This window comes from Phragmites australis, chromosome 2 (assembly GCF_958298935.1).
Source record: "Phragmites australis chromosome 2, lpPhrAust1.1, whole genome shotgun sequence".
NCBI lineage: Eukaryota > Viridiplantae > Streptophyta > Magnoliopsida > Poales > Poaceae > Phragmites > Phragmites australis.
Window position 1 is genome coordinate 34,309,837 of NC_084922.1, and position 21,944 is coordinate 34,331,780.

Genomic DNA, 21,944 nt, shown 5'->3' on the forward strand with positions numbered 1-21,944 from the left:
CTTGGATGCTACTATCGATGTATTGAATAAGGAGTCCCATGTTAGGGAGAGTCACACAAGGGAGTGCCAGCTGGCAGTAGATATTTTTTCAAAAGACCGTGGCCCATCACACGACCAGGCAAGGCTCTCGCGACCAAGGGCTGGTCGCGGAGGTAAGCCCTGTGACCAGCCTCACTAGTCGCAGGGTAGTATTTCATCTTAACCTATCAAGTTGCATTAAACACTATATACTCAAGTGTTTCCCTTCCCCAGGCACCCCTTCCAGTGAACAAAGTCTTGACTGGTGCAAATAGGCAGTGTCCCATCCCGTAGCATAAAATGCTACCGGATGGCATTACAGATAGGCGTGGCATCGCACGACCGATGGGACAGCATCGCAGGCGGGCATGCGGCATGGAGTGACGAGACAGGGCAGACTGGTTGACCAGTGTAGGGTCTGTATACCTACCCTAGCTAGGGGTAGTTGGTTTCATCAGGGTTAAACCGGTCATGTTATTGACACGGTCTATTTGTGTGTACACCATTCCTGCTATATAAATAGAGGAGGACCGAGCTTGTATGAAGGAAACGAACACATATGTAAACAGTTTTATACTATCCATAAAAGAATACACATGACGTAGAGCTGTTATCCTGCGGGAGGCCTGAACCTGGATAATCCTGATGTTCTTGAGTTCATACACACACACTGAACACGTCGATCACTCACCCATCGTCTGGTATACCCTGGAAGTATTGTCAGGGATTAGCTCTTGACAAACACATTTGCCCTTGAGAAGTAGGATAGCAGCCTCACATGCGGACAGGGTCATAGTGCCGGCGTGGACGCCCGTGATAGTGATGTGGTCCCCTGCACAACCATCCTACTCACCCTCGACACCTTCCCCTTTCGCCTGCTCTTTCTTCCTGGGGGAGTTTATGGCTCGAGCCCCGCCACACGACAGCCGCGCATGAGGCCGATGTCCTCCTTCCCAAGGACAAATGTCTCTTTTCTATATGTTAAATGGATCGTAATAGCGAGGAATGAATGAAAATTAGAAACAGTGTCAAATAAGAAAGTTTATTTCATGGGATAGCACAGAGGAAATTACCATATCTTTCTATAGCAAATAAGAAATTTGCTCTAGAATTATTCATATGAACTTGTCGGGAGATGATCCCTGACAATGAATCTGGGGTATACTGAACGACGGACACGTTGATCTACATTTCTTTTGGGTGTCTATCGAGATGGACTCAAGAATACAAGGATTTATCCAGCTTTAGGCATTCTGTGGGATAATAGCCTTACGTCCTATGTATTGTCTTATAAATCTGGATGAACTTGTTCCAAATTGTCCTCTTCTCCTACAAGCCGGGTCCTCCCCTTTATATACCAGGGAAAAGGGTGTACAAACAAACGGACCATACCAAACTCCGTAGCAGAACTACCCCTGACGAATCCAACTACCCATAACCCATCATGATGTCAAATAGACATATCCACTCTGCTCTGGTCGTCCTGCATGTCCAGTCCCATCATCGAACACGGTCACGCTCACCAGCCAGGCCATCTCGTAGTATTAAATACTACGAGACGGGTCACTACTCTACCATGCCTTCCCATGACCTCGTTCGCCAAAAGGGAGTGTCTGGGGAAAGAAAATACTTGAGTGAAAGGTATTAAATATGTCCTAACAAGTTAGATGAATACCTACCCTATGGTTGGTTGTATGGTTTCCTTCTACGACCAGGAGGCTAGTCGCACGAGTCCTGCCCTGATTGCGCGATGAGTCTTGTGGTTTTGAAAAATATCAACTGCCAACCGACACTTAACAGCATGGGGCCCGTACTATGGACACCCTTTATCTATTACACCATCTAAACTCTGGAGGAGCTTTCTAGTTCCTGCAGAATTTCAGTGAAATTTTCAGCCCTGAATGTGCTACAGAATTTCATCGTGTATTCCGGAAACATTTGGGGCCTCTTTGGATCTAGTTTGAATTTAAATTCGATGGGAAAGATTGGATGTCTCACGTTCATACAGGGTACTTCAAAAGTCCTGAAGAAGTTCCCCTCATCCGAACAATGGGTTACACATAAGTAATTTACACAGGATCTCAGCAAATTATAGAACATTTACAGAGGACTAATGTTTCAGTGCGGCATAATACTCCACCTCCCGCAATCATGTTACCATGTTGGGTCTTTAATAAAAAATTCAGGTTCACGCCTACACGCAACACATGCAAGCATGTTCTTGCCCCAACCCTCTCACTGCGTGCTAGTGGCTGGTTCTCTGCTACTACCTGAACACCTGATAAAATATCGATTTTTCAGTCGTGGCCGGTTTAGATGCCATAGACTGTCAAGACCCTCCAGTCTTTCCCCCGTTGTTATCGCGTAGTATGGAGGAGTCAATCACTCTTCAGAGTTCAGGGATGGCATTTCATTTCACACTTGCAAGAGGAGAAGGTATCTAAATGCATGCCTGTATTTATATTGATTACTTCCTTGATCCCCTGGAAAGATACGAGTTGCAACTAAGATCATGTATGCAGATTCAGCTCGATACTACTCAGCAAAATCTGCCTGGAACCAATACGATGTGTCCGTAGGTAGCATCTAACTGTGTTTTGCTCCATTTTCTAAGTTCAGAGGGCGACGAAGCTTTCTTCTGTCGGTGGGAGGTTTTGTTATTCGATGTCATCAAAAGTGCTAGCTAGTAGCTACAACTACAAGTGGCCCACGTGCGTAAGCCAACATGAGGTTTAGTGGAGAGGAAATATTATTGCCTTCACGCTGCATTCACCCAAGTTGTGGGATTATGTAAACCTGCAGTTGTCCATGTCCTATCCTATCAAGCCAGGCAAAAGTTTCATGAGACCTGCAACATGATTTCAAATTCAAATAACACACAAAATAGTCAACAACTTCATTTAGGTTTGGATTTGCACAATTAAAGAACCCTTGGAAAAAAAAAATTTACCTATATGTATACAACTTTTCGCAGAAAAAGGTATATATATACACCTGGGACCTGTCTATGTTCTACTGGAAACGCCATTCTGTGTATCCTCTGATTTTCTTGAAGCTGCATCCCGAATGAGCCTGAGGGACTCAACGAAATCATCCAGAAGCTGATGAGAATCTGGAAATTGCGCCTCATCTACTGAGAGGACTATCTTGATCTTGTTACTGTAACTCTGGTAATGCACAGTCAGGGCCTGCACATGAATCCAAACCAAACGATCACACCAGTCACTACAGATTCTTCAGATCGCGTAAAGAAAGATAGCACATGCATGAACTTCTGGGACAAAAGAGCAGTGCTGTCCGATGAAACAACTGCTGAAGAAATGTAGTAAGCAAAAATTTCCCAACGCGGGACTGGCTGCGGAGAACTTACATGTGGGTGCCCGAAGGTACCGGGGGCAATGTAGACGATCGGATTGCCGCAGAACAGCACCTGCTCGGTTGGTCCGACCATGCTGGAGAAGGACAGGGTCGTGTGCTTGAACATGCCGTAACAGAGCGCAGCTGCTGCCTGCACAAACAAGGTTGCAACTCTATCAGGGCAAATCAAGACTAAGTTGCTCATCATTTTCCAGTGCTGAACGAGATGCGCGATAAGAATGCTCAAATCTTCCTGTCACATGGTGAGCTGAGCGCACTGCGAAGACATAATACTACTATCTCAGTTCCCAAAAAAACATACTACTAACAGGAGCTCTGAGATGGAAAAACCAGCACCTTGATGCCGAAAAGTTTTACAATCATATCCGCGCTCCAGTAAGTGAAGACCGACTCCATGGAGCTCTTCTTCCTGCGCGCGACCTTCTTCGCCTTCCGGACGTACTCGATGGGGTCATCGTGCTTGGCCAGGTGGAACGGGATTATCATGTATCCGATCTGGTTTCCCCATCTCGCGCCGTTGTCCTTACCGGACTCCATCATGCTTGCCAATGTCTGCTCATACCACAGCACACAAATGAGCAAACTGAAGTGCATCTTCACCAACTTGTTGTGATCGAAAAGCGCTTGTTTCCGCTAATGTGCTGTGATCAAAGAGGGGTATTGGAGGCTCACATGTAGGCCAGGCGTCGGCCGTAAGTTGACAAGAAGAGTGGATCGCACCGTGATGTTCTTCCTGTCGCTTTCACCTGAAGATCATGGTTACGGCAACAGTTTGTAAATGGTCCGTAGCAAGCTGAAAATAATAGTTGGTAAAATCTAAAAACTGCACGTACATGTTTTAGTTTTATGCCATACACATATATTTTGCGCATGAAAGTATACAAAATTACTTATGAGTTTGAACCAATTTGCTTTTTTTAAAGTTTTTTGCATCAAAATTGTTCACAAATTGTTATTATTTTTTATTGAAAATATGTAACAGCTAGATCTAATATGTCTTTGAATTATTCTAGTTTGTTCATAAAATTTTATTGAACATCCGATCTGAATTGCCTTAACATGTTTCTTAAATTGCTCACGGATCCATTCTAATTTGCTTACGATTTTTCACAAAGCTATCTACCTAACTGTATTTTAAGCAGACGAACAAATAAAATTTTTATCAAATGTTTTATCTGTTTTTGCCACACATTAGGTCACACATAAGTGTTGCAAGTACAGATATAAAAAAATTCAAAAATAAGATAAAATACTCATATTCAGGTATATTTTTACTAAAAATATATATACATGCCATAAATTTAAAGCATACACTGTAATTTTTTAAAAAATTTAGGGACTAACCCCTGCCTTATGAGAAGGCAATTTGCAAGCGGGGGATCGAACCCGGCTGGTTCGCTCCACTCAGATGTGCCCACAAACGTATTTCAGCATCTTGCTCACCTGTTTTCCGGAAATAATACCGAGACAACGCGGCAGAGGTTATTCCAAGCAGAACATCATTTACAGTCTGAAAAAAAAAAGCACACAGCTCGCACAAGTTAGTTATGTGCTACGTGATTTGCTTGATCTTTAAGAAAGAACAAAAAAAAGCAGTGAAGTATTGGCCAAGAAGACAAGCACGTACGCAGCTCATGGCGTTCTTGACGTACTTGACGTCGTCGAGGCTGAGCGTGCGGTTGACGAAGCGCTTGGACCGGAACTCGACGCCCTCCGCGCCCTTGAGCGGCGTGCGCGCGTCGCCCACGAGCGACGCCGCCGTCGCGAAGAAGCGCACCACGTCCACCAACGTGAGCCATGCGAGCACGAGGAACGACAGGACCCACACGGCCAGCACCGCGAGCGCGCCTGCGGCCAGCTGAGGCCGCGGCAGCGCGTACACGGGGCCCGCGCGGCCCGCGGGCGGCAGGGACGGCAGCGCGTCCGGGTTGGCGGCGCTGCGGGTGCAGGCCATGAAGAGGGAGAGCAGCGAGACGCCGTCGCCGAGGGAGTGGTGCACGCGGAGCGCGAGCGCGGCGGCGGACTCGGCGGTGGGGAAGTCGAGGACGTGGAGCTCCCACAGCGGGCGGGAGTGGTCCATGGGGCGCGCGGACAGCGATGACACGTAGTCCTCCAGAGCCTTGTCGGGGTTGGCCGACGTTGCGGCGGGGTTCAGCGCCGGGACGACGATGTGGTCGTCCAGGTTCACAGTGGTCCGGACCCATTTGGGCCTCGCGTTCTTGTCCAACTCGTCCAACACCTGCAATTGCATGGATTGGATTCGTGCATCAAATTTGTCCATGCATGGCGCGCTAGGTTCATGCATGTTGGAACATAGGTTCATATTGGAACACAGTTTTCATGTGTGAAGTTCGTCGTCAGTTCTCTTTCAGCTCTCAGAGTCCCACGGCTCTGGTACTGATATCAAACTAGGGCCATAAGTTTGGTTCGCCATTCGTACACGTAAAAGCGCAGATATGACAGTAGTGCTTCCCTCACCTACTGGGCGTGCACGGCGCCATCACGCTAAAACTCGGCACGCACCAATTGGCGCTTCACAAGCTCACGCGACGTCTGTTCAACGAAGCTACGCGACCATGTATGTTCCTTTCACATTGTGCTGACGCAAACACTGAAGCTAACCTTGGCGTCTGCTGCCACAGTGCCACATATATAGCAGAAGAAGTATAAGGACACAAGCTTTCACGCGCAGAACACAGCTTGAGAAGAGCAAGTGTGCAATTTGATTTTTGGATTGATTAGTATAATAGGTAGATGCATGTGTGCTATATATAACGTTATCGTCAGGAAAAGACCTACAGCCATAGACAAAAGGTGATGATTTTGCTTGAACTTTTTCTTGATTACAGAATTACACCATATTAAGTAGAAATTTTATATTTATAGGCTAAGATAAAGTGATTTAAGTCACTATTTTTTAATTAAAATTGAAATAAAATTACTCACTCAAACATTCTCAGTGGACCTATAGCTTCAGCTCCAGTTCCACAAATGTCTAGGGCTAGCAATACCTAGGTCCAATTTTTTAAAAAAATCTTAGATATGAAATTCAACCAAATATACCTTTAGTAACTTCACGCTTACGAAAAAAGATAAACGATGTTGGCAAAAGATAGGAGTCAAGTGGGGCAGTAGCTATCAAACAAGCGTACGCGTACCTCCTTCTCAAACCCAAAGTGCTACAGCACTAGCTTGGCACATCTAGCTTGGCAGAGGCTCGGACAGGGAGATGCCTGGTTGGTCCAAACTCTAGTGTAAGACGAAGAACGGCAAGTGAAAACGGAAGATATGGGAGATGGCCATGGCTACAAGTCTGAAGACAGCATATTGTCCTCGTGGCCTTTTGCGTGTTAACGATGGTGCAACAAGATCGTCCGGGCCCTGGCCCGCAGCTTAATTACTTTCTCAACCAAACGAATAACCAAGCGTGCACTTGCACCATTCGAATGCAGGAGTGAATCCGATGGAACGTATACCTGGACGCTGGAGAACCGCGGGTGGCGGGCGAGCGTGGCGGCGACCCCAGCCCGCATGGCCGGCAGGTCAACCGGCGCGCCGAGACCGAAGACGGAGACGATGTGGCACCTGAAGTGCGGCTCCCGGAACAGACGCCCCGTCGGGCTCACCGGCTCCTCCTCGACCACAGCGCCCTCGTCCTCCCCCTCCCGGCTCGCCTTGATCTCCCGCTGGTCCGTCCCCGCGGCCGCCGCAGACGTGGTGTCTATCGACAGCGCCCGCTTTCGCAGCGTGTCCATCCCGCCGGTCTCGGCGCGGTACTGGCGGTGGCGCGGTGTGGAAGTGGGGAAACCGCGCGCGCCCTCGCTTGCGACTTGCGCGCGTTGCGCTGGCTTTTGTGCGAGTTTAGCAGCCGGGTTGACTCTGACGGCAAGTAGTGTTTGGTTGGTTGCAGAAGTTATGGGATGAGACCGTTGTGGATTCTGTCAAGTTAGAATATAGCATGTAATACATGTTCGGATAACAGTATTTAGTTAGTTGTACAAGTAGTATGTTTGATTTGATGAATTGAACGGTATATCATAGTGTTTTGTTAATATATGAGAATATATTTAGTTGTTAAAGAGATAAGCATTGTATCTATTTATAACTTAATTTTTTATAATATGATAATTTTATAATAATAATTATCAACCTAAGTATTCTAATTAATACTAATATTTACTAATTACAATTAATTATAACTTAACATGTAATTATTCATAACTAATTACCTATAATAATACTTAATTATGGCTAATAGCATCTAATTGTAACTAATACATAGCTAATTGTTTTTAATTCTCTCTAATACTCACAAATCATCAATAAATACATGTAATTACAGGAGTTGACAGAGCTGAGGTTGTTCGGCTAATTTTCCCATATGGAATGGTTCAACATCTTAATAGAATATTGTAGGAACGAGATTGACGACTAGAGGGGGTGAATAGGTGCCTCGATAAATTTCTTAGAAAATCAATGGTCTTCTCCTATTTGAATCACTTAATGCACCGACACCACGGATGGTATATGAACCATATGTTCAATTTAAAATTAATCCATGTGTCTTAGCACTTCAAAGATCATAACTAGCAAAGAAACAAGAAAAGATGAACACCGAGCAACGAAACTCTCCAAATTGATTGTCTAGAGGCAAGAGAATTCAAGATCTCATCACATAAGCATGTGTATGTGAATTTTATACCTCTAGCAACTAAAAGAATGGCCTCACAAGGTTCTGAAATTTTAGCCTAAAAACAAAATCGAAAAGAAAAAACTTGCACACAAGGTAAGGGAACCAAGAGGAGAAACTAGAAGAAGGGGAATTCAAGCATAGTAAATAAAATAAACTTCATTACTCAAAGATATCAGTCCTATTTTAGGTGGATTGTAAAAAAATTTCTCTCAAAATCCTCACATATTACATAAGCTAAACACTCATCCTCCTCTCCGTTAAACTCCTAGCACAATGCTCTCATATGGGTGGCATAAGAGGCTTAAATAGATGGTTCAGCCTCTCCTATAGCCCTACCCCTCTATTTATATACCTAAAAAATTTGACCCCTATGTTTTCTAATATTTTTTCCAAAATACTACTCTCTTATGGTTCACTTCTACCTACCATCAAGGGTATTTTAGTCTATTTTCTTCTTCATTCATCAAACGGTCGTGGCACCTTTACGACTTAGCTTCACCTCAACGCAAGCTTCGCGATAGTGCCATATACTCATCCAGTCTTTCCACGATTTTAAGGCCAAACCACAAAATCCTAACACGCTTCTCAAAATATAACTAACCGCCACTTGCTTTCACCGAAGCTAGTGCTCTAATGATGATATATGTCCTCCGTCTTGTGATCTTGACCGTCGGCAAGTCTCTCCCGCTCCTGATTCCTCATGCCGTCTTATCACTTATATCGGTATCCCCTTCACTTGACTTTGTCAACACGTCATCTATATCTTCCATTTCATGCTTTGCTTGACCTTCATATTTACATTTAGGATTACTCTTGACTCCGCTAGGCCCTCCTTGATTGTCCGGCACCAAGCACCCGCTTAGCCCCGATCATCCGTCGTCGATCGTCAAGTTGCATCCATCACCTATACACCTTAAAACAAGAAAACACATTTCTCCACACTCCAAAACATCGCTAGGTTAGCACAAAATCAAAAACTTCAACTCAAAGCACATCCTAGAGAAAACGTGAACACTAGATGTTCTAGTGTGTTCTGCTCCTAAACATCGGACCATCCGGTGGTAACACTATCTGTTTCAGGAAAATTTTGCTCTCTGAAAAAAAGATCTGGTGAAAGCTTCCGGTGATCTCATATCTATCACCGGATAATCTGGTGTGTACTAATCCACTGACCCACCCTTTTACAACCTCTCTTCAACAAAAGTTATGGTGCATCCTCTAGTGTTCATAATTATAGCATCGGACTATCTGGCATACATAATCAAACTTGGCACTAAAAATCTCTTCTCTGTAGAAACTACTCCGGCGCTCTCAAATTCCATCACCGGACTAACCGGTGTCTGTTTCCGTTTCTGCTTCAGCACTAAAAATACTTTGGTGATACCCTCCGGTGTAGCCACCATACTCACCAGACATTCAGGTGCATTGATCTCTAATTTCGCTCAAAAAATTGCTCTCTGCAAAAAATAGTCCGGTGAGTACACACTGCCCACACTGTAACTTCCAGTGAACACCGAAACATCCGATGTTCACACCGAAACTTCTGGTATATGTAATGTTTCTACATACATAGAAGAATTCACCAATTTCAAATATCACCAACTCGAGTTAGACAAGAACAAGAACAAGAACAAACATCCACGAACACATGATAATCAAGTTCAAGATATATCAACTGTTATCAATACCTCATCACATATAAATTAAGACACTTCTCTACTTAGTTTCTCAATATTCTTAAAATCTATATCACTATATTCTATATAAGCTGATACCATTTATCCAATCGAACATAGACATAACAATATATCATATATTATCCCATTCATATACCATCTTATACTGTAGAACCAAACACTGCCTAACATGCCATTTTGGGGCTCTCAGGCAATTGGCAACCCGGTCGGGAATAGGTCACAGGTTGGATTGGTTTTTTTTAGAAAAGGGGTTATTTTATTCGATTAAGCACAAACACAGTACAGCTAGAAACCTGCAAAATAAAAGACAAAACAACCATATGTTACGGACACTAACACCTCTAAGCTACTTCGAATGTCGCTGCCAAGCTGGATCGAAGAAGCCGATGCCGATACTTCCCCTACTGACGAGGTAGGACCAATAAAAACCATTAAGTTTTTTAGCCACCATGAACAGCGCAAAACGTTATTAGAACGATGAACGTACCGGGCAACCCTATCAGATGGGATAGGATACATCTTCCCCTTTTAAAGGAAGTAGAAATAACGACACAACCGAAAACCAACATGGTAAACCAGCAGGTCGGAGAAAAAAAATCTCGTAGGTTTTTTCACAACGGAGAATCAAAGAGGAACAGAAACATCAATGGATCACTCACTAAATTCACCGGAAGAAACTAAACTACCATAGAAACTAAACTAGAAAGAAAACAAACTACAAATTACTCTCAACACGTGGCAGCTGGCAAGTTCTCGGACAGTGGCGGGCACATACTAGGACAAGTATGTACAGATATCTAATTTTTTTTAAAAAATTAACTATATATTATATGTAATACTTGTAGATATTAGTAGTTGTTAAAATTTTATAAATACATGATATATTTCAACTCAACAGATTATTCATATTCTCAAGAGCCTTTCCTGACTAGTAAACACTAATATCTCAAAGTCCAATTAGCTTTAAATAATCTAATTTTATAAATATATGATGTGTTTCAACTCAACAGATTATTTATATTCTCGTGAGCCTTTTCTTACTACTAAACTCTAACATCTCAAAATCCAATTAGCTTTAATAGCCCAAATACGTAACATAGTTTGGTTGTCTAATTCTTTTTTTTTTTAACTAAATGCATTTATTATTTAAATATTAGACCAGCCACTGCTCTCGGATGTCAATTCCCTCGAAGAGACGGTAAATTTCTGTTGTGTACGCCTCTCCTTCCGAACCATGGAAGATACCGGATCGACCAGCAAGTTGGAAGTCGACGTGTGTGCTTGAGTTCAAAGTTCAAACTGCCAATTCAGCGCACGCTGCTGCTAATCGTCTCGAAGTCACAATTGATCTCACAATCACAGACTTCAGCGTTCAGCGAATGGTGAGTAAAGCTTCCGTTTGTTCAAGGTTAGAATGGAGCAGACGGCAACTCTGACCGGCGAGGAATATACTTCGACGTCACGTATAACTCACTAGTGGGGTGGCCCGCGTCTAGGTTCACAAAACCGTTTGAAGTTTGAAAACCATTCAATGGTGATTTTCCAAAATTTGATAAAAATTCGCTCAAATTCGTTTGTGATCGAAATCCGCTCAAACTCAATAAAAAAAACTCTCGGTTTTATCAAAAACCGATCAAGTTAAGGAAAAAAATAGTTCAATCTTGTAAAATCAATAACTAATTTATTTGAGTTTCAAATCTAGTGAAACAAATTTTGTTGGTTTTCTTATAACATGATCATGATAAAACTATTTATACTTATAAAAAGGTTGTATAGTTTCTGTGAGAAAATGTATTTGCTAAACCTAGTTAAATGCATAGTTAATCCTTTGATAATCCAAAAATCATGAAACCAAATTTTTTAATCTTCTTACATGATCCTTTGTCTTTAAAAATACATGAACTCATGAAATAGTTACTGCAACATGCATGATTGTGTAAATGTGTTGCAACTAGATTAATTCATAACTAACCCATCACATCTCCAAAATTAGTGAAATTACTTTTATCAAATTAGTTATACTATGGTTTGTGTATGAAAAAATAATGATAAATATTAAAAATTTAATTACAGTGTTGTTTCTTAACATGTTGACTTTATGCTTGTGAATTTTGTAAAAATCATGTAGACATTAATAAAACATTAAATGAACTGAAACCAATTTTAAAGATCATTTTAATATATGCTCTACATAAAAAAAATATGTGTTTGCATGTTAAGCTTTTTCTTGACGTGATGGGCCAAATCATCAAGTTCATACGGTCCATTTCAGCGTTTTTCTTTTTTTAAAACTTCCTCTCCATGAAATATGATGCAAACAACATTATTTTTTATTTTTTTAAGAAGTCTTAGAAATGTCTCTAGTATTTTTAAAAGTTTTTATTTTTTGTGATTTTTTATTTTTTGGATTTTTTGAATTCAAATTAAAAAACCGGTCAATTTCTAAATGTGGTGTGGACCGAATTGGTCGATATTCATGAATACCGAGTGGTTTTCAACGATTTTTCAAACCCTGATCATTGCATAACTAATTTTAAGAATCTAATTAAGCATGTATTGCTGTATCATCTGGATTTATCATCAATTCGTGCTTTACCATATCATCGTTCTTGTTTCTGCCACTGCTACGTCTACTCCTTGATAGATATAATTCAAACATGGGTTTACCGTAACAACGTTTTCATTTGCATTATATCTTCTTCTCTTCGCTCTGTTGCATGTTGATTCTGCTTTGTGTGCACTTATTCTTGTTTTTCTTTGCTATTCTAATTGAATAACTTTTGTTTGGATCAATAGGCCACGCTCCATCATCTGTATAGTCTATGGACCATGCTTTCCTTGTCATATTCCTAACATCGTGACCTTGAGCTACACAGTTCAAGCCCAATGCAGCGGAGCCCATATCCTCTTGTACTGTTTCTCTCATGTGTCTTGCTCTGCAGATCAATGGCTTCGTCGGTCGGTGTCCCTTGATACTGCCAGAGGTTGCGGTTCCACCATCAGTGATCCGCGAGCTATGTTTTACTTTGCCATATGGTTGACGCCACGACATCGAGCTATAGGGTAGAGCCTAGTGCAGGGGCACCAACACCCTCCCATCCTTGTCTCTGTCGTTGCATCGTCGTCGTCCTGGAAGGATACATTACATTTTTATTTTAGTGAACACTTGTTTTTTTTACCATGTGAATCAACGAGTCATCCTATTGTATTAGGTCTTATCTTCTTTTCTTTCTTTTTGCATCTCTCGTATTGAGCTATGTTTCTATTTTTTATTTTTTATTACATTTTACATCAAAAGATAATTTCAATTGCAAGTTTGAACTCTTAAATGCGTCCAGGATGTAACAAACTTATACATTTAATCACATTATCACTATGTGAAAAATAAATAAAGGAGATATTATATAAGTGATAGGCGTAATATGATCTGTCACTTATAAAAGTGACAGGTCATATTAGTGACTCGTCACTAATGACGATTCATCAGTGATGAGTTATCCTAGACGAGTAATTGGTGATGGTGAAAACTTGACCCGTCATCAATAACGAGTCAAGTTTTGAGCCGTCACCAATAACAAACTCATTAGTGATGGGTCTCTTAGGCCGGTCATTAGTGACGGCTCAAGTTATGAACCGTCACTAATGACAGTATTCATAAATATTTGGCTCAGTTTAGGTAGTAGGATAGTTGTAACCCATCACTCATATACTAACAGTCATATACGACATAACTTAAATTCCTATAGAAGAAATAAATCTCGAGTTAAAAGTGTTAATTCTTCATTGGATTTGCTTTTCATATCTTGCTTGAAGTGAAATATTTTTTTTATTTTTTTCTCTTATTTTTTCTCACTTCAGCAGCACTAGAATAGGAATCAATATATATTTTTTCTCAAATTTGATGTAAGGGGTGTGCTATGGACGCAAACGCGTGTTCCAAAAATGATGCAGAAACTTTTAAGGTGAGAATTCAATCTTCCATACCGTTTTTGGCCTCAAACATTTCACCGGACCTAATGAAGTGGGGGAGAAACTGATGTAATTTTTTTTAGATGCTCGTAGAGTTAAAAAAAAAGGGTCAAATTTGAAGTCTGTATGCAGAAGCTATGCCCGTTTTACCAAAAGCACTCTAGGTCAACTAGTTTATGTGTCTATTGTGTAATAAACATTAGTGACGGGTCATAACCGTGACCTTTCACTTATGACTTGATAAGTGACAAGTCACGGTTATGATCCGTCATTTACAACTTTTAGCAAAGAGGTTAAAAGGATATTTATCCAGCTCCCTTCAGAACGCACGCAAAGGTGGGGTGGTTAGCCTACTACGCACGTAAGGGTAGGTCACAAGTTCAATTCCCACCGAACACAAAGTATGAAAACGGTGTGAAAAATTGCAAAGAACACATGGCGAATGGCATTAGTTGGGTTGGCTCAGTTGAAAAAAATATTTTTTAACTTTTTCGTGTTTAAAAAACGTAAAAATCGTTCATCAGTCATAAGTGACATATAAGAGTTATAACCCATCACTTATGAGCTTTATTAGTGACGGATTAAGTTTTGACTTGTCACCAATAATCTAACTGGCGACAAGTCCTTAATCTATCATTTATGATTAGTCATCAGTGATATATTCAGGGTGATGGTATGAGACCTGGTACTCATGTTAGTTATCACCGTCACTTATGACATTTTTCACGTCGTATATGTTGTCTTTTTTTTGCCAATATTTGGCTATGTTTGTTTAGTAATGGCAGGGAGGGTAATAGATAAGTAGGTATTAGGGTATTTTGGGTTTATTTTTTTACAATGGTAGTAATGGGTAATTTATAAATATGTATAGTAACACTTTGCTATCTTTTTCTTTAATTAATATTGTAATTTCTAAGCATTGAGAGTGGAGTATGCGGCTCCTTTTTTTTTGCCAGTTACTAATGTAATAGATTAAAACAACCGCTAACGATCAAATCCCAACTAAGAACTACATAGCCCAACGAAAGAGAATTGTCCCACAAGTGCACTTTGATTTTATAGATCACAATGACGCGATGGAAAATAACAATTATTTTTAGATAAAAGGTTTCCCCGTTTTATTACTTGGAATAAAACGATGGTTCAGAGGTTGAAGCTCCACGTATTCTAGGTGCGTCCGCCACTACATGTTCATTACCACCAAGCTCTAAGCCATAAACAGATTCAGACTCTAAACCAGAATGGACATTGACACCAATGTTACTCCCTTCTCCATCTACTTCAATCTGTCGCACCACCGTAGAATGAACTGTGGTCTGATGAAATGGACCCGCACTCCTGCTCCCTCCACGATAGACTCGGTACTTCCTTGGCCTTCGGCTCCAGGTAGGGTCCAAACGGGTGGATTTTTCTCGCCCGTCTGATCACTCAAATGGTTTAGATGCTAATCGAATTATGGATATCGAATATAAAAAATCTTGTATAGTTGTATCGGATATCGGATTTAGATGTAAGGAGCTAGATATTTATGGGATATTGAATATATTTTTTTCATTAACATTATTAATATATTTAAATAATTAATATAAGCTTATGGGCACTCTAACTTGTCCGATTTCACTTTCATATAACTCCTTCTATAAAGGTATATTATTGATTTACTTGTTGGATCTTTAATATAGTTAGTTTTGGATACGTGAAATGATAGAACAATCATAGCATATGTGGATATATATGGTTGTTGTTTTTAGTTAATATCTGAATAACTATTCGTGACCGGCATTGCATGCATCTGACTCGTTACATATTTGATCTATATTCGTGATCGAGACTATCCGTATCTATATCTATATCCAATACCATCCTTATCCGACTCCAATTCTGATAAAAAAAATATGAAATATAATAGAAAATCAGTGATATCTGTCTGTGGTCCTGTTTGGAGGAGCTGGAGCTTATGGACTTTTTCTGAAAAGCTGCTTTTCTAAAAAGCTGTTTATGGCTTCTGAGATAAGCGGTTTGACTTATGGGCTTAATTTTTAGCTTTTCAGCATACTAGCTTTTCAGAAAGCTACCGTCAGCCAGCTTTTCAGCTTTTAATTCATTTCACCAGAAATCAGCTTCTGCTTCTCAGAAAAGTTCCTCAGCAACCAGCCTGTTTGGAGAGCTTCTCAGCTTCTCAGCTTTTCTGAGAAGCAGAAGCTGCCAGAAGCTCCCCCAAACAGGGCCTGTATCTCGTTACACCTAGCTCCAAGATTCTATACATCGGTCCAGCTCATCCATCTTCGTGCTCTCCTTCTCCAGCTCTTCGCTGTCACTAACCTACCAACGGGCGACAGATTCAAAACTACCTTCCCACCTTCACATGAAAAATCTCTGAAATGTCTTCCCAAATCAAATTGATGACACCACATTCAAAAAAATAAATGTGAAACCGGTTTCTTTTCCAAATAGAACATACATGACATATCATCTGCATTCCTACGATTAGCTAGGTTATCTCTAGTGATAATCTTATTGTTAGCCACTAACCACAAGAAGATGTGAATTCTTGAGGTACCATCAACTTCCACATAGACGTCAAATACATAGGAACTATCCCTCTAAAGCTGATCACATTATATAAGGATTGAACAGAGTAAATACCCGAGGAATTAAAATTCCAAATGATGGCATCACAGTCATCAGAAAATTCCAAATAATGGAAAATCACAATTATATCGAGGATTTACTCCTATGCAAGACGAAAGGCACCTGCTTGCTTATTAGACCATCTCCAACTATATTTCCTTCATTTCGTTCCCTTCTCGATTCTCTTCCCCGTTCTCATTCCTTTTATTTTCTCTCATCTTCAACAGCTTCATTTCGAAGGGAATCGCGAAAGGAAAAGAAAGAGAATCTTATTCTAAAGGGAATGACCTGAGAATCTCATCGTCAAGGAAATCGTGAAAAGAAATCATTAGAACGCTGAAGAGAACGAAAATTCCTTCACGACGAGATTTTCATCCCTCGAAAAAAATCCGTTGGGCCCAGCCTTATTTCCCATGATCTCATCATCATAGATGCCCTTCAGTTCCCGGCGCCGCAGTCCCGTAGCCCACAGATATGTTCACGGCCATCTCCCCGTTCACGGCTGCTGCTTCAAGTGTGTGATTGTCTGATTGGTCGCTGAGCAATTGGCCAACAAGGGACAGTGTTCCTGTTTCCTGAACCTTGAGCTATTCATGAGATTCTTCCCAGGCGCCACGCCAAGAGAAGGATAATTTGATGATCAGCAGCTGTTCAGAGTAAGCACAATTGTCAGCATTGGAAACTGAATAAAAGCCAGGTTCTGGCACTCCTCATGGCTTAATGGACGGGCACCAATTGACATTGCTCCTGATCTGTATAGTTTGGCGTGGAGAAAACAAAATTCAGTAAATTCAGAAAACAATTAAAAAGAAAAGAAAAATTGACTTAACTGCTGATCGGGCTCTAGTGCTGACATGGCATGACACATCATGCAAAACGGCTGACGCAGCACGCTGACTCAGCATGCTGATGTGGCAAAAGGCTGATTGAGATTATGAAGTCCATGTGGCACTCTACGGTTGGCTGGCGAAGAGGTATGAAACAGATCTAACCCTGGCCGTTGAACTCGGATCGCTTGGCTCCGGCGGAACAGAGGCGGTGGCGGCCTTTCTAGCAGTGGTGCACGGCGGAAAACCCGCCGAAACAGCGCTCCGGTGGCCTAAACTTGACGACGAGTGGTGGAAAAGAATCACGGAAGCACGGGCAACTCACCTAGAGAACACGTTGGCGTCAGCGATGCTCCAGAGAGGCTGGCAATAGCGATGGGTGGCTTGATGCTTCGGAGCTCATCGGAGATGGGCTCTGGGCGTCGATCTTTCGGTGAGGAGTTGGGGAAAAGGCTCGAGATGTTCTGAGGATGGTGTGGAGCGCATATATAGGCGGGTGGCTCTCTTATCTCCAAATCAAAACGGATTTGAAAAGGGGTGGCAACGGTAGGTCAAACTCGAGTCCGATGATTCAAACGTGCTTAGACTCCTATCTCTTGCGCAAAAGCTCACGCATAGCCCCTGGATTCCTCCTCCTTTTGGTCCATCGCTTATCTCTAACTCCATCTTGCAGATGTTGTTGGGATTTCGGCTATCGGTGGTTGAACTCAAGTGCACATCTCGGGTTTGGCTTGGGCTTTGGCCAAATTTGCTCGGGCTTGAGCTTCTAGATGTCCTAGTGGGTCCATTGTGGTGATTGGCGCTCTTCTTCGACTCGAACACGGCGGTGGCCAGCTGCTGCTACTGAGCTACCGAGCTAAGGAGAGAAGAGAGGAGAGGCAGCAAGCTGGGATAGAGCTGGGCCGAAACAAAGAGCAAAGAGGGAAAAAGAGAACGAGAGAGATGGGCTTCGGTCCATATAACTCTAAAGACTTCTCTATTTCGTTTCCTATTTTCTCTCATATATATACACATGTATATTTATACATACATCGTATATACCACATATAAATTATATATTAGCTCATGCAATCACTCAACAATCAACAAATATATATGTACACATATATATCTATAAATATTCTTTTATAAGCAAAATAAATAGCCCTTAATGTATATTTGTATTTATACATATAGCACACATACTCACATATATGTGTATATGCATAAAGGACACATACACACTTAGGATTTTTAGTTTTTACAAACCCTTTTGTTTTCTTTGAAAAAGTTTTAAAAAAAATTCTTAGTTTTGAGAATTTAGGTTGTTACAGTTTCGGTGGGAGAACTCTATTTCCTTAATGCGACAATTATGCTATCTAACTATTAAGCACTCCTAGTGGTCAACCCACTTTCTCCTAAATACGTACACCCACCATGAACAATCAGGCACCAAACATTTGACATCGTACTCCCTTTTACTTGACTTCACAACCTTGAACTGCCTCTAAAGAGACAACACCTAGTATTTTACTGCATCAATAACAGCCTCCTTGTTAAGGTACATAGCACCCTCGGACACCTCGTTCTCATGATATTCCTATAGTGTACGATGCTTTGAAAATTTTGATTCCTCCACTCTGCAGAAACAGGAGCACTTTCCTACTCGTCGAATGAATCCTCATCAGTGATAGCTTCCTCGAGCTCCTGATCCTCCCTCTCAATCTCTTCAATTATGCTAGATATATGCTCCCCTCATTAGCTACACTTCTCGGTTGCATTTCCTATACATCCCCAACATCTTACCCGTCCCTCACAGTTTATGGGTTTGCTTCATCCACCACTATTTGACTTGTTCCTGCTAATGCTTTCTCAATATTTATCTATGTTGGATCCTTCTGATACATCTCAGCTAGAAACACAAGAGGGAGATCATATTCACATGCTATATCTACTTAATGCCTCTAAGTAGATGTCGCATTAATCGAGATAAGCTTATGTTGCTGGGGATCCAATTAAAAATGGTACATCAGCCGCTTGTACACACCCACTATAGTCCTCTCATTGGCTCTACTAAGTCACTTGACGACATGCTAAAATCCAAAGAGATATACATCGTTAGAACCGTAACCAATCTGACCTTCATCATAATATATATGAAAATATAACTTATCGGACATACCTAGAAACATCCAAAATATGTCCAACGTTAATACCAAAAAAACTATACTTCTGATTATCAAAACTCTAACAAAATTACCGGAACCGATGATCACCTAACAATACATTTAGTTCACTACTATCAATATTACTCCTAAGCAAACTAACCAATTTAAACCAATTAAACTCCCATCTACTTAATAAAATTTCTAATTATCTATAATTATTACCTACATCACTATTTTGTAAAAATCTGGATAATCAAAACCACCATACTCTAAATACAACCGTACATCTGATGGTTATCCTATCATGTTAAACTAGATATTTACAATATACTACAAAAGATAGAAAAACTTTATTTTCTAATTACCTTGCTAAACCCTAGGTCTTATATAATGTAATTATTGTTATATCATTAAATCCAAGATATAGTTGTATTTTGATTACTAATAAAAATATAAGTCAAGAAAATTACCAGAAACCGAGATCTAAAATCCATAGACTAAAAATAATAAGGCTTCGCCGTGCTACCTCTCTCTCTTCTTCTCCCTGTCTCTTCCTCCCTCTCCTCTCCTCCCCGTCTTTCTTTTTGTCTAGATTAAAATAATTATTTTGGCTGAATTTTAGCCTTTTTATAGCGTGAGAGTGAGGGTGCAGGGGACTAACCGCTCTTAAGAGGGTGGCAAGGGGCATAACCACCCTCTTAGAGAGCGGTAAGAGGCGTTACGGTGTGGTGCGCCTAAGGTGAGACCTACCCATCACCCTCTGAGAGGGTAGTAAAGGCTACGAGGTGGTAAGGTAGGGGTAGAGCCTAACCGTCCTCTCAGAAAACGATAAGAGGTACCTATAACACCGTGATATGCTTAATGCCCTCTGAAAAAGTTGTAATCTATAAACACATATTCCTTCAATTCTTTGCATCAAGAATCTATTTATTTAAATATTAATATTAGAAAATATAAAAATAAAAAACTCGAAATCCCCCCTCCCCGGACTCCCATGAGGACGTTTTTGCTCCAGCAGGCTTCAAGTTTGCCGAAAAGGCCCGATTGTCATTTTCCCCGATTTTTCTGCTATTTTAGTCACATCATTTATATCACGTGAGCCAATATAATACCACACGAACAATTTAAAGTATACTATAGGTGCAATTAAAATTTTACAAGGAAAAAAATATAAAACATAACATGTAACATCGCAAAAATGCGAGAGGAACAATTGAATTGAATTAACAGAACAATGAAATTACAGGACATGAACAATGCTAAAATATAACATGGAATATTTCAAAAAATCCTAGAGGAACAATTGAAATGAACTGTCGGAACAATGAGATTTTAGCACAAGAACAAGTCAAATTATACCACAGAACAACTCAAGATTGCTATGGTAATAATATAATTACATTATATAAACAATAAAATTATATCACGAAACTATTTAAAGCAACAAAAAATATTTTTAAAAAAAATCACAACAACACCTTAAAAAGGTGCCGGAAAACTATGAAAAATATACTATAAAACATATAAGAGAAGAAAAATCCAAATAATAATAAAATAAAGAAATAAGCAACAAAGTAGACACTTCAAGAAAAATGTTGCATACCTAAGTCATCATACAAAGAAAAGGAAAAAAAGTAACTCGGCCCACTAAACAGTAGAATGGAGTAGAGAAGAAATTTAGCCCATGAAGCCTGTCTCCTAGCCCACCAAGCACCAAATCAGCCACGCGAAATGGCCCATCAGCTCATGTGGTGAGGAGTGGAGGTTGTGCAGACCTAAAAATTACCGAGCGCTGATCAAGAAGAGGGGTGTGCGTATATTCATGAACAGATGTTGTACCTACTTGAGAGGTATAAGAAAAAAGAGGGGTGTACGAACTCGAGTTTCCAATCGCATATGCGACATATAGCTTCTCCGGCCACACGGGGTGGTCTCTCAAGCGGTGGAGAAACAGCGTGCGCGTGCGCGTGCGCGGGCAAGTGGTTCGGTGCATGCACGCAGAGTGCCCGGCGGTGGCGAGGAAGGGCTGCACGGCACGTCGCGCCTGACCGGGGGACATCGCGGTCGTCCAACCGTGAGCGCGAGGCCGCAGTGAAGTGAAGGCGCCGCCCGATTAATCCGCCCGCGCGACGTCGCTGCCAAAGCGCTCGAGGCTCAACCACCAAGTCACCAACCAACCATCGCTGGGGACTTGGAGCGGGCTGTTGGCTGGTGAGCCGGCCGGCCGGCAGGCCGCGGTGGTTTGGTGGCGCGCGCGGTTGGGTGGGGACGAAAGGTAACGTGTCGTGGGATCTATCATAGGCAGAGACACGTATAGAAAGTTTTAAAGATTCGGTTCTAGAAAATGAGAGCATGTGATGCTATAGAAAAGACTCTCATGTAATGTTATATATTCACTTTTTTCTTTTTTTTAATCTAGCCATTAGATCACAAGATAATAATATATTTTACTAGAATCTTTCTGAATAGAATTTTATAAAATTTACTTTTGACACACATAGCCCTGGATGAAGTAGGCAGGGCGTGGGTGGGATTTTTCCATGCTTTTCCTTCACTGCAAAGTCGCGAACAAAAGCCGGGGGAA

General features: G+C 41.2%; 1 protein-coding gene across 3 annotated transcripts; it reads right to left on the minus strand.

Moving 5' to 3' along the window:
- Nucleotides 1–2,455: 2,455 nt before the first annotated feature.
- On the minus strand, nt 2,456–7,281 carry LOC133908483 (wax ester synthase/diacylglycerol acyltransferase 11-like). 3 transcript variants are annotated; one of them, XR_009908213.1, is made up of 8 exons: nt 6,873–7,276; nt 5,024–5,635; nt 4,840–4,906; nt 4,069–4,142; nt 3,733–3,948; nt 3,389–3,526; nt 2,969–3,206; nt 2,456–2,866 (listed from the first exon to the last, which is right to left on the minus strand). XR_009908213.1 is itself a non-coding variant. In XM_062350528.1 (7 exons), exons 1-7 carry the CDS (start codon nt 7,149–7,151, stop codon nt 3,024–3,026), a joined length of 1,569 nt encoding a protein of 522 aa, XP_062206512.1. In that variant the 5' UTR covers nt 7,152–7,276; the 3' UTR covers nt 2,964–3,023. The 3 variants fall into 3 exon arrangements, 2 of the variants coding, with proteins under 2 accessions (XP_062206512.1, XP_062206513.1); XM_062350528.1 differs by lacking the exon at nt 2,456–2,866 and having other exon boundaries at nt 2,964–3,206; XM_062350529.1 differs by lacking the exons at nt 2,456–2,866; nt 2,969–3,206 and having other exon boundaries at nt 3,514–3,652; nt 6,873–7,281.
- Between the last annotated feature and the right edge of the window lie 14,663 nt (nt 7,282–21,944).

Excerpts from the sequence above, each read along its gene's own strand:
- LOC133908483 (XM_062350528.1), bottom strand. The coding sequence starts at position 7,151 with ATGGACACGCTGCGAAAGCGGGCGCTGTCGATAGACACCACGTCTGCG. Across the intron at positions 5,636-6,872 it reads CGCGGTTCTCCAGCGTCCAG|GTGTTGGACGAGTTGGACAA; the intron begins GTATACGTTCCA and ends ATGCAATTGCAG. Across the intron at positions 3,527-3,732 it reads TAAAACTTTTCGGCATCAAG|GCAGCAGCTGCGCTCTGTTA; the intron begins GTGCTGGTTTTT and ends TTGTTTGTGCAG.